At 44.4% G+C, this 12,123-nt stretch overlaps 1 protein-coding gene across 4 annotated transcripts in view; it reads left to right on the top strand.

The window, feature by feature from the left end:
- The window catches only part of KCNIP1 (potassium voltage-gated channel interacting protein 1), a 139,346-nt gene extending 130,098 nt beyond the window's left edge, over positions 1–9,248 (top strand). For all 4 annotated transcript variants that reach the window (XM_059860431.1, XM_059860433.1, XM_059860430.1 and 1 more), the window contains 5 exons: positions 287–357; positions 1,936–2,043; positions 2,974–3,078; positions 3,621–3,683; positions 4,680–9,248. In XM_059860431.1, coding sequence (XP_059716414.1) covers positions 287–357; positions 1,936–2,043; positions 2,974–3,078; positions 3,621–3,683; positions 4,680–4,727 — 395 coding nt within the window. In that variant the 3' untranslated portion in view covers positions 4,728–9,248. The remainder of the gene's footprint in view (positions 1–286; positions 358–1,935; positions 2,044–2,973; positions 3,079–3,620; positions 3,684–4,679) is intronic.
- Positions 9,249–12,123: the final 2,875 nt, after the last annotated feature.

Raw genomic sequence — 12,123 nt, 5'->3', positions numbered from 1 at the left:
TTCAGCCAGCCACACCATTGTTTTCCAGTTGTTCAGTAACTGAGGTATCTCAAAGCTTGCTTTCATTTCAATCTCGCTTATAGTTTCTATATTCTCAAAATCTTTTGCCAGACAATCATATTTATAAGGCTTTCCTGTTTCATCTTCCCCAACACGTGATAGCATTTACTGGTTCATGGAATACCTGGCAGTGTGTCGAGTTGAGTTGTACACAGAAGGAAAATAAATTCATGACTTGTTTAGAACCATCACTGTATGATGAGTTCCTGCCCTTTGTGCCTTTCAGATGCCAGCATGTATGCACATTACCTCTTCAATGCCTTCGACACTGCACAGAATGGCTCCGTGAAGTTTGAGGTGACTGTTTTGCATCTTGCAAATGTTGTGATTTTAACCTTTTCTGTCCGGTCTTCATTGCAAAGTAGTAGGACATGCTGAATAAAAGATTAGAAGTTTCAGTCTAAAGCCAGTCAATGTTTTCAAATCTGGTTCACTTAAGTTTATGCAGATGCAGTTCTATTTCAGTAAAGAAATATCTAGATTGTGCTAGTCAGGATCAGAGGGAGAAAGTGCAGAGGTTTATGCAGCAGAGAGGAGTGGCTGAGGAGAGTCCCATGTGAAATGAGATGAGGGCCGCAGAGAACTTGCATCTTGTACCTTCTGCAGTCATCATGTGTTGAACAAGCATCTCAGGTACTTGGAAACTAAGTGTGCACTTTAACTAGAAGGCCTGTTGCAGTGGCTACAAACAAGCTCTCTTCATGCTCAGCCCATAGCTGTAGGAGTGCAGCAAAGGGATGTATTAAGTCATAGACTTTGGGAGGGTGAACTTCATCGTTTTGAGGACTAGAAAATTCCTCTAAAACAACAAATCACAGGCAGTCTTGCTTTTGCTGTCAAATGTCCAAAACCTCTGTTAATTTCATTAAATGCAAAATGGGGGTGTTTCCATATGTATCTGTGTGTCTCTGTGGCAAGAGCTGCAGTGGGAGGTTTGCATGGGGCAGCTCCTCTGTAGTTGAAGGTGTTCAGAAACCTAAACAGTCTGAGAACAGGAAAATGTTGTTAAAATAACAAACAAACAAAAAAAACCCAAACCTAGAAAGTGCTGAACTTTCATTTCTGGCAGATCAGTCTCTTAATTGGTTGTCAAACATGAGAATTTTGTCCACTTTTTTATCAACAAATTCAAATTCCTCAGAGACTTGGCAAAAAGGAGCAGAGGTTTCTAAGCAGTGCTGCACTGCCCCATGCAGAGCTCATGGAGGTGACTAAAGCTATTAAATGAGTTATCAGGAGCTGTATAGCTCTGTTAGCCTGAAGTTCTGCCTGTGCTAAAAATCCCCTGTGGCTATGCTACTCTCAGTGCCTGAGCCACCAGTGCAGTATAATTAATAAATCACAGTTATCAGAAGCAGTATCTTTACTGTAAGCAAAAAAAAACAATTAAAATAATGTGTCCCACACTGAGTAATTAGTGGTGGAAATCATATCTGGTCAAATCTGGCAGATTTTGCCAAAGAGCTAAATCTAGGGCTCCCTGTGTTAGAGGATTTTATCTCTCAGATAAGATCTTCTCCCTTCTTTGCCAGCACCTCAGTCAGGAGGTAAGAAAGCATCAGCTTCTACTTCCACAGGCACAGTCCAGCTGTGTTTAATCAGGTGGTGGCAATCTGAGTGACAGGTCCTTGCAGCAGGGAGGAGGAAGGCTACTGGAGCGTCTGGCAGTGCTCTTAAAGACCAGACATCTCAGTGAATGCTTCAACCACTGAGTTCAGTCAGAGAGGACACATTTTTGGAAAAGGGAGCCAAAAGAGGTTGATAAGCATATGCTCCATCCTAAAAAGATGAATCTTTTGACTGGCATTGTATAAAGAGGGTGACTTAGAAAAGGATGTTATGAGAAATCTCACTTCTCTCACTGCCCCAAACCAGGATTTTGTGATGGCACTGTCCATTCTGCTGCGGGGAACTGTTCATGAAAAGCTGAGATGGACATTTAATCTGTATGACATAAATAAGGATGGCTATATAAACAAGGAGGTAAGGCTGTTCCTGACAAATATGACTGATTTTGGAAGGGAGAGTTGATTGGATTTTGTTGCAGAACACAATTAATTATACATGCAGCTAATTAAACTCAAATCAGAGTGGACTCATGCATTTGTCTGTGTGGAAGCAAAATGCATAGTGGTCTTATTGCATTATTTTCTAGACATATTTTCCTATATTATGGTACCTTTAATGAATTGTGTTATCCAGGAGCAAAATGCTGGTTACTTCTCTGAGCCACATAAGCTTTGTGAAGGGGAGGGTGATGGTGGCAGAACTTTGTGACTGAGGCTCAAGGGCTTGCTTTCTGCTTGGGAAGATACTCTGGGGGTCATCTGAAGCAGCACCACAACCAAATCCTGCATTGCCATCTGGCTTTATCTTCTTATCTGCTTGCTCCCGTTAGGGGAAGCCTTAGTTTTGACTTAGCATGGTGACCTTGAATATGAGTCAAATACAAACTGGTCCACTCAAACCCATTGTGCATCCCTGGAGGGTTTGCAGTTACTGCCACCAGTCTTGGAGCTGAGGGGCAATTTGTGCAAGGTATGGGGAGGGACCAGATTCCTAGTTCCAGCTCTGAGGGTCCCTGGCCGTGGAGAATGCACCTGGGACAGTGTTGGTGCCACAGCAGAGAGCTGAGCAGAGCCCTTGCTGCCAGCACCTGCTGTGTCAGAGCCAGGCCAGGGGAGGGGAGGGCGCACTGGGAGCATGCTGCCTTGTGGGGACAGAGGGAAGCAATTCTCTCTGTAGGGTGTTTGTGTGTCGGGTACATCTGTCTGCACGCACATGCACAGGCAATCCAGGTGCTGGTTTGTCGTAGGAGAAGGAGGGTGAAAAACAGGGCAGTGCAAGACAGAAATGGGCCCTTATTTCTCTTAATTTCCTTTTTGTGTTTGTGCTGGCATGCTGCCATGGCAGGAAATGATGGATATCGTAAAGGCAATTTATGATATGATGGGAAAATACACGTATCCTGTGCTCAAGGAAGATGCACCAAGGCAGCATGTGGAAGTGTTTTTCCAGGTACCGGAGTTTTTGTTGTTTTTTTCTTAACACTTGAGCTAGGCACTGATAGACTTACTTTACTTTCCTGTAAAGTTGAGTCTATATTTCGTTATATATTTCAAAATAAACCCTGGCAGCCACTCAGCCTGGCACTGCAATGTCTGCTGATTTCCTGGCTCCAAAGGTATCTCCCATGTCTCTTAGCCTGACCCTTTGCCTTGGGATGCACCACGTCCAGTAGGTCTGAAGCCTCTGCATGTGTTGCAGGCCTTCTGTGCTGCTTCTCTCAGTTGCCCTAAGGACTGACAGGAATGTGGGTGTGGGTCAGTCAGGCAGTGAATAAATAAATGATGCAATAAAGCTGTTAGAGATGACCTCAAAAGTGCTCCAAATCCAAACAAGTCCTTAGCAGTTGGCCAATTCAGCACTAGCCACTGGCCACTTAGTCTGTGGGCTAAGCTTAAGTGCCCAGCTTTATTCAGGTTGCATCAACTAAGATACTGTACTGTGACAATAGTGTTACCAATGTAAACTAATTTGTACATTATTTTATTTTGCAGAAAATGGATAAAAACAAAGATGGAGTTGTAACTCTAGATGAGTTTATTGAGTCGTGTCAGGAGGTAAGGACTAAGTTATAACTGCAAGGAAAGCTCTATCTCATGTCACATCATTTGCTTCCCTCTGGATAGACTCTATTTGAAACAAGATGCTGCTCAGGATCCTGGGTTTTCTTTGCTCTGTCGAAAAAAAAAACCCAAACCAAAACAGCTTCAAGACTGAGTTTGTGATGCCCTGTGAAGCCTGTGACTCAATAGCGAGGTAGGGTGAGGCAGAATATGGGAGATGATGTCTTCATGTGCAGTGCTTTTATTTTCCTGAGTGGACTGCAGTCCCTGATTCTGTAGACAAGCAGACAACTGTAGAGAAAACTCTTAACTGTCTTAGGTTGTTTTGGAGTTTTGTTGGTTTGGTTTTGGGGTTTTTTTCTTCATTTTGAGAGTCTGCTGCTGTCTCTGTGTACTGCCCCAGATGTCATTATCAGGTACCACATTGCTGGAACTGCCCAGAGTCAAAGGTGTCTCAAATTCTTGCAATTACAGCATTGAGTTATAAAACCAGTTGATGTTTTCATGGTCAAACATCAAAAGCAAATGCTGTCATCGTAGATTGCATGTGTTTTGGGCTTGCACTGGAATTTCTGGCAGGAAGTGCTCCCTCAAGGCAGTTTGCTTGTTGGTTCAAAACCTGCCATTCCATTTTGATTTGTGGAGCACATTAGCCAGGAGCATATTTGCACACCCAAGGTCAGGGAGGGGTTCTGGGGGTTGAGCACAGCCACCAACCCAGTGCCCTGCCCAGCACAGCCATGCTGGATGTCAGGCTCAGGAGAAGACCCTGTGCTTGGTGTGCCTCAGACCATCCCAGGGCCAAAGCACAAGCCAGCTGCTGTGCTGAGTGGCCTGGGCACTGAGCCCCAGTTCACAGAGGGGGAAAGCATTCTCAGAGCCAGGCTGCTGCCTGCTGGAGCAGCTGCAGAGCTCCCTGGTGCTGAGGCAGGATTATGAATTGTGCTTGTCCATGCTGGTTTCATGGGAGTATCTTCTCCTTGCTTTCAGGACGACAATATCATGCGATCCTTACAGCTCTTTGAGAATGTCATGTAACCAGACAGGCACTGGAGGAGTCTGAGACTTCTGTGGAACAAAGATCTTCTTTCTGGGTGAAAGATTTTACAATTGAGCCATGTCCAGTGTGTGAGGATTTTGTATGATATGTCCAACCAAATGGCAACTGAATGCAGCCGATCCCACCACTTCTCTCTGGAAGATGCTGCTGGACTTTTGTTTCACTTTGGAAGCATGTGAATATTTTAATAAATCCCGACAAGAGAGAACTGCTGCTCGAAGTTCAATGAGTAATACAGAGCATTGTTTGCTAGGCACAAGTCCTGCTTTTAATCTAGCAAGCTTAATTCCCTATAGTAGCACATGTTGATAGCTGTTCAGCCATCGATTGCAAGCGACTGCTCAGTCCATACCTTTGTTTGGCACAATGTTCTGTGGATGCCTTTGCTGTTAATCTGCTTTGACAAAACCCCAATCTGCCAGGGCAGTCTGTGAAAAAATGAACAGTCAATGTACCTGGGACATTAAACAGACAGCCCATGTAGCCAGTATCCCCATTTCTGCAGAGATCCTGCTTATCCTCTCACATGCACTGGTGCCACTACGCTGGGTTTAGTGGAGATCTTCCTGAGCACATTAATCAGGTGATCCTCATGCCAGGGTGAGTCAGAAAGGAGCAGAACGTGTTGCACATATTAATGTAAAAGTACAGAACAAATCCTGTTCAGGAGTGGTAAGTTTCCAGGAGACGAGGCAGGTGTGTAAGGGCTGGTACAGAAAGGTGAACACCTGCTCTGGTCCCAGCTGCCTGCTCAGTCCCAGGGACACCAGGTGATGCTCCACAGTGCATCTCAGCAGCACCACGGCCATGTGCTCTGGTCCTTTTACTGTAGTTTGGCACACCCTTCCCAGGTTCATCACTGGACATTACAGTCAGGTCTTACCCCCCTATGGATTTATTTAAATTTTCTTGTTTGACTTAGTGAAGAACAAGGATGCAGCTGTGTTTCAACATACAGACCTTGGTACCCACAAAGTGCCCAGCACATTTGATTGGGAGTTCCTTAATTGTTATTAGCCTCAGAATCAGCTCCCAGGCCCCATATTTTTTTCCTACAAGGCACTAGCATGCCTTGTATAAGGCCCCATTTCTTTGCTAATGCCAAGTAGAGTATTGGTTTAAGGGTTTGGGTTTTTAATTAATAAAACAGAAAAGTTCGTGTAGTGAATTTACACCAAGGTTGGATGATTTGTCAGCTGGGGAACATCAGAGCCTTCTGTCAAGAAGCCTTTTAGGAAAGCTGAACCACCAGAGTGCCACTGCCATCTCCAGGCAGACAGTGGCTGAGAAGCAAAGGGAAGAAGGGAACAGCCAGCTCTTCCAGCTGCTCAAACCACGCAGATGGGACTGTCCCTGCAGTAGGGCTGCATCATTCCCATCCAGGAAGCATCTGTTTTTATGGTATCACATACTAATTACAAAGTGTTAGCACTGAAGATATATTTTAAAAATTATGTAAGTGGAAGTTTTTTTATAATACAGAATATACAGAATGCCTCAGTTCTGTAGCCCTAATTTTATAAAAAATTCATCTATTGAATCATTCCTAATTACAGAAGCAGGTCTGATCAGTCCTAGTATAATGATAATGCCAATTCCCCAAGATGGGGCGTTTTCCCCTTTTACTGTGCCCCCCCCATACACTTCTGTGTAGTCTTAACTTTATTTCTCTAAGTTGTTCCCTTGCCATCAAAAGTGAAGTTCAAGTGAAGTTACATGTCTGCAGGAATGACACCTTAGTCCATCCTATTTATTGCCTTTCATACAAATACCATTAATGAATTCCTCCCAGCAGTGATCCAGCACCTCTGGTGAGGGGCTGGGATTTGCAGGAGTGATGCCCTGCTGTGGGAGTACCTTTCCTCCAGTTGTTGGGTCATTTGGGCTTTATTTAACAGGCACTTTGTAAAGACATCAGCTGTAGCTGAAATAATAACAGTTTACACCATTCCTTCTTGATTCTTCTTGCAATCACTTTCGCAAATGACAGAATTTAATATAATTACCAGGTTTTCCCTCTCACCAAAACTGCTTAATCTATTATTCTAAGCAGTTCACTTCAGCAGAGGGAGAAGTGGCCAGGACAGTGGAAATTAAGGATTTTAATCAGGCTAGCACAGTGCCTTTTTCCTCTAATAGTCTCGCTTCAAGGGTGCTTATGAGATGGCGCATACAGACAGAAGTGTTTGGAATGTGCCCTTTTCAAAAGAAAATGTTGTTAGTTGCATGATGCCGTAGTCCCTGAAGCTAAATTAATTTCTGGAGTTAGTGTGATGAATTTGGCCTCATCTGTGTTTCCTGGCCTGATGGCAGCAGTTCTTTGGGGGCTGTCTTTGTCACCAGGGCTGTCACTGTTTTCTCTTGAGTGTGGCTGCAGCTCAGCAGCAAAGAGCTGCTGTCACTGTCAGTGTGTGCTGGCATGCACTGCTGACCAGAGTGCCAGTTCTGACCCTGCACTTCTGCCATCTCCTTTGCTGCTCCACTGTGCCTGCTTTTCACTGCCAGGAACAAGGAGGGTGCATCAGGTCGAGAGGAACATGCTGATATCCACACTGAGTCTGCCCTTAGAGGACAACGAGCTTTGATTTTGATCCCACTGGAGCCAGTGCCCTCCCACACACCCCTGATGTTCTGCCCTGGGTTGAGCTCTGTGCTTCACCTGAAGCCCGCAGTAGCTGAGAAAGGGGGACTTGCAAAGTGTCCCCCACAGCTGCATTTTGCCATGGCTCAGATTGCAGAATCTATCTGTGGCAGAGTCCTTGCCATTGCAAACCAAATTATTTCCCTGTGTTTGCCCCTGATCCCACTGTTACAGCCAGAGGCTGGGATGCAGCAGTCCATGGAAGGCCTCTGGGCTTTCCATCAGCAGCATCTGTCCATGGCAGGTGTGCTCCAGTTGGCAGGTGAGACATCAGTGACTGTGAGAGAGCTGCTCTCTGCATGGAAATGGCTTTGGGTTGGTTCTCATGTTTTCTGTGAATGTTACTCTACTGTAAACTTGCCAAGTCTCCGCTCGCTCATAAATGGGGCTTGCAATATTTATGACAAACACTACTACAGATTTCTAAATAAAACACACTCTGCTGCTCCAGTCTCCCACCCTCATCAATCCTCCTGCCAGTAGACAGAAGGCAGTCAGATTCTCTGTCAGTGCACATTTCCTGCAAGTTATGAATGTTTAAATAATGTCTGAATCAGGACTCTGACTGTTTCACTAGTTACAAACATTAGTCTGCATCTTCATGCCAGCATTTTATAAAGAAAGCCTTTCAAACATGCATTTTAGGTAACAATCTGTTCACAAATAGGAATGTGATAGATGATAATGCAAAAAAAGAAAAAAAAAAAAAAAAGGAAAAAAAAAAAGTACCATGCCTGTACTGTGGCTGTTTGTTTTCCTGTTCCTCTGAATGCAATGCAATATTGTGAGTAACCATGAGCCAAGCTAAAAGCTTGAGACACAAATACCCTGAGGTTCAGGCATCATGGGCAGTGGCATTTTGGCATTTCCTGACTGCAATATGTGTTGAGAATGAACACCCTTGTGTCTGTGGATTGCCTCTGATGAGATAGTAGCAGCAGTGTGTCAAACTTTTCTTCTTCTTTATGGAAGTGCCATGAAAGACCTAAGGAAATGTGCAAATAATGTAAATTGTGATATCTAAAGCCATGTTAATGGATCAGCCATGTATAGCTTCACTGTTACAAATGCTATTCTCCAATGGCAGTTTGTATTCAATTTTGATGAATGGTTTTAAAAATGTTGTTTTTAATAATAAAAAGAAATACCTGTAGGAGGGTGTCCTTTCCTCAACCCAGTATCAACTGATAATGAGGAAAATTTTTTCTCAAGAAACACTGTTCAGTTAAAAATTTGCAAGGGAGCTTTTAAAAGTGGGACTCAAGCATGTATCTGTGTGGGTGGGGGCTGTGAAACTGAGCTGTGCCGTGAGCTAACACTTACATGCCAATGATTTATTTGCATCACTGATACAGGAGTGCTCTTACATTTGATGTGGTGGCGTATGCTGAACTGATAGTTTGGCCCTTGTGTAAAGTCCAGAAATGTTCTTCTATCTGCACTGTTGAGAGTAACTTGGGGTAGTGAAAACTGCAAGCTTACAGGCATGGCTTTTCTCTTCTGCAGTTCTGCTTCAGTATAAGCAGGAAAACAGACAATCGTGTTGAAAAAAAAAATGCAAACACTGTTTTATAGATAAGGAAAACAACCCAAAACGTCAGTGTCCCTTCAGCTTTGGCTTATTGTAAGCATTGTAAGCATCCATTCTGACACATTGAGAAATGCAGAAGTGACTTTGCCAGACTATATATATGTGTGTACATATACATATACATATATATATATATATATACACACACACATATATATATTTGCTAACTCCATTTTGTAGGGTATTATCTGTCTACCAGTACATCCCAGGATAAAGAACATTCATCCATGCGGAAATATGGAAATAAAGGTGTCTGTGTGAAACGTGGTCTTGGTGTCACTGCAGTGCCTGCCCAGCACTCGCTCCCGCAGGCACCTCCTGCACCCAGAGACGGCAGGGCCCTCTGGACAATGCCAGACTGGAATTCCTGCTCCCTCTGTAAGAAGAAGGTGTGCCAACTGCCCACTCAACACCTCTCTCTCCCTGGGATGTGTCCCAGCTGCTGCCTGGCAAAGCAGGCTCAGGCTCCAAGCACGTGCGTAGGCTTTTTGTTTGCTTTGTGGCTGAGGTTTGTTCCAGTGCCTGGTGAAGCCTGACTTACTGCTGTGAGATACTGGACAGCTCTGGTTTTATTCTGAGCCCATTACTATTGCAGTCTGAGCATCTCGTCCTGCTGCTTCAGAGTCCAGGGCATTGCATCTGATGGATGGAGGGGCGGTGGGGAGGGAGCAGCTCTGCACTGGCCCAGGGGCTGTCTCTCACTCTGGAGCACAGTGGGGGAGCCTCAGGTGTGTGCCACAACTCAGCATATGCAAGGTTACTTTTGAACCCAATAATAGCTTTTTTTTTTTTTTTTTACTGAAACATTGATTCTGTAACCTTTGCTTAACCATGCAGGTCCAGCAAACTGGAAAGAGAGGAGTTTTCTGGGAACACATTGGCACATGAAGTCATTTCATCACATCAGATCTGCACTGAGTGGGATCACTGGTGATGGACCCGTTCCTGCTGCTTGGCCAAGAGAGACTGCTTCTCTGTGAACAGGACCCCTGTTCCCATCACCCTCCAGGAGGTGGGAAATAATGAACTGACAATCTCCAGAGCTTCCGTGGATGTGGTTATTTCCAGACTGTTCTGTTAAAATTTCCCTTGTTGTCTTGCAGAGGAAAAGTCTCTCTTTCTCCATCTGTTCTTGTCGAGACTGGGAATTGCTGTAGGGCTCTGGCTGGAAGCCCCCATGGCAGGAAGGTGCCTCCTGAGCACAGGGTGAGTTGTCACATTGCCTGGGACATTCTGCTCACCTGCTGTCCTGGCCAGGTGCACAGCACCTGTGAGGAGCCTGGGGGGGTAAGGGGTGATCCACACTCCTTGTTCAGGACAAGGGCTGCTGCAAGGGGTGGACACCTGGGGGTGGGGAGAGGGGGATGTTTCCTTTAGAACCTGGGACACTTCCAAAGTTTCTTGTGGGGATTTGCACCCACAGCCAGCAGCCATGAAATGGAGAAGGGGAACAGCACCAGTGCAGAGTTCCCCTGGCAGGAATCTGCTCTGCTCTGAAGTCTGGACAGTCACTGCCCTCACCCAGATAACAAAGCAGGAGAATGAGCCTGAACGCTCCTGGCAGCTGTGAGTTCCCTTCCCTGCAGCACATGGGGACATCCCCAAACCAAACCCAGCCCCAGTTCCCTCTGCCTCGACTGATGGAGCACAGCAGGGACACACTGCCCCAGCACTCTGGAGTCTGTGTTTGCTCTTTACATCACAGAGAGCCAAGGAGTGAATACATTGATGTTGTGAGGGATGCAGGGAAGGGCCCATTGCTAGTAATGTCCAGTCTTCTTGTTGTTAAAATGTCTGTGAAATGTTAGTGCTGATCCAGGATTTTCCAGAAGAATAATAAGTTATTGAAAAATGTTGATTAAAAAAAAAAAATCCAAGATTGATTTTACAATCCCAGGGTTAAATTGAATTTGTTGACATTTTCACAGAAACTGATCCAACCTTTGTGTTCTAATTATCTTATTGATTTACTTATAAATCAATATAAATTGAAAATATATAACAGTGTAAATATACACAAAGATAAATGTCAGCACAATGTTTTCTGTCTGAACAAACCTTCTAAATTTTAGAGAACTCAGAATACAAAGAATTACCAAGGCTTTGTTTTCTTCACACAGCTTAAGCTGTTACAGAAGAGCATTTGTCACCAACCATTGTAAGTAGGAAGAATAGTACCCATTGTGGTGGGTGAGCATTGACAGGAGGGAGGCACACTGTCTGTTCTGTCACTGATAATGAGGAAAATTTTAGAAAAACCCATCTATGTGTATGACAAACTGAGTTGCAAAAATGCTTCTAAATTTTTCTCAATTTTTGTTTCAGACTTTTTAAAATTTACCTCACTTTATTTGCCTTATTTTATTTTGCACTAAGCTGTGATATCATAATGCTTAGATCTTGAGGAACATCTGCTACAAACAAGTTACTGAATTGCTTTTGGTTCCTTTGGTATTCAAATGATGGAGCTATGTACAAACAAATGAGATGCTTTGAAAGGCAAGGAAGGTAAGAGATTTCTATCAGCAATACTTTGTAGTGATTTAACCCATGAAATAAAATTCACAGAATATTGAAGGTTTTAGTTTCTGTCCTATTCTAGCAGTGAATATTTAGTACATGTCATAAATAAAAAATGGGAATGTATGTTGTAGATTTCAGCAGCTTCAAAGTGTCCAAAAGAAGAATTTCAAAACCTAAAAATTCCCTTTTCTGGGGACACATTTAATCCCCATTTGGACCAGAAATCACGTTCCAGCCTGTGAAGAGGATGTTTGAGGGCTTGGGCAGCCCTGTTCAGCATGGCCCAGAGACATCAGTGCAGAAATGGGTGTGACATTGCAGAGACCTGCAGGTAGTTTTAGATACAATTGAAGTCACGCTCGACTGCAGCCTGTTCCTTTACTGCAGCTTTACTCTGGGTTTGGTACAAATTTGCAGTTCCTGGGCGAGCTCGGTGCTGACACTGCGGGAGCACCTGGCCAGCTCCTGTGTCCCCGGAGCCCCAGCAAGGCCTGGAGGAGCTGCCTGGTCTTGGTGGAGCTGAATGGAGCCAGAGAACCGGGGAGGAAATTTTGACAGCTGGGAACTAAGGTAGTGTTTCACAGAGTGGATGAGTCCCTGAGCATTAGCTGTGCCTTTC

The sequence above is a fragment of the Haemorhous mexicanus genome, chromosome 15 (genome assembly GCF_027477595.1).
Source record: "Haemorhous mexicanus isolate bHaeMex1 chromosome 15, bHaeMex1.pri, whole genome shotgun sequence".
NCBI classification, from domain to species: Eukaryota; Metazoa; Chordata; class Aves; order Passeriformes; family Fringillidae; genus Haemorhous; species Haemorhous mexicanus.
Note: the sequence above shows the minus strand (reverse complement) of the source record. Positions and strands in the feature narration are given on the sequence as shown.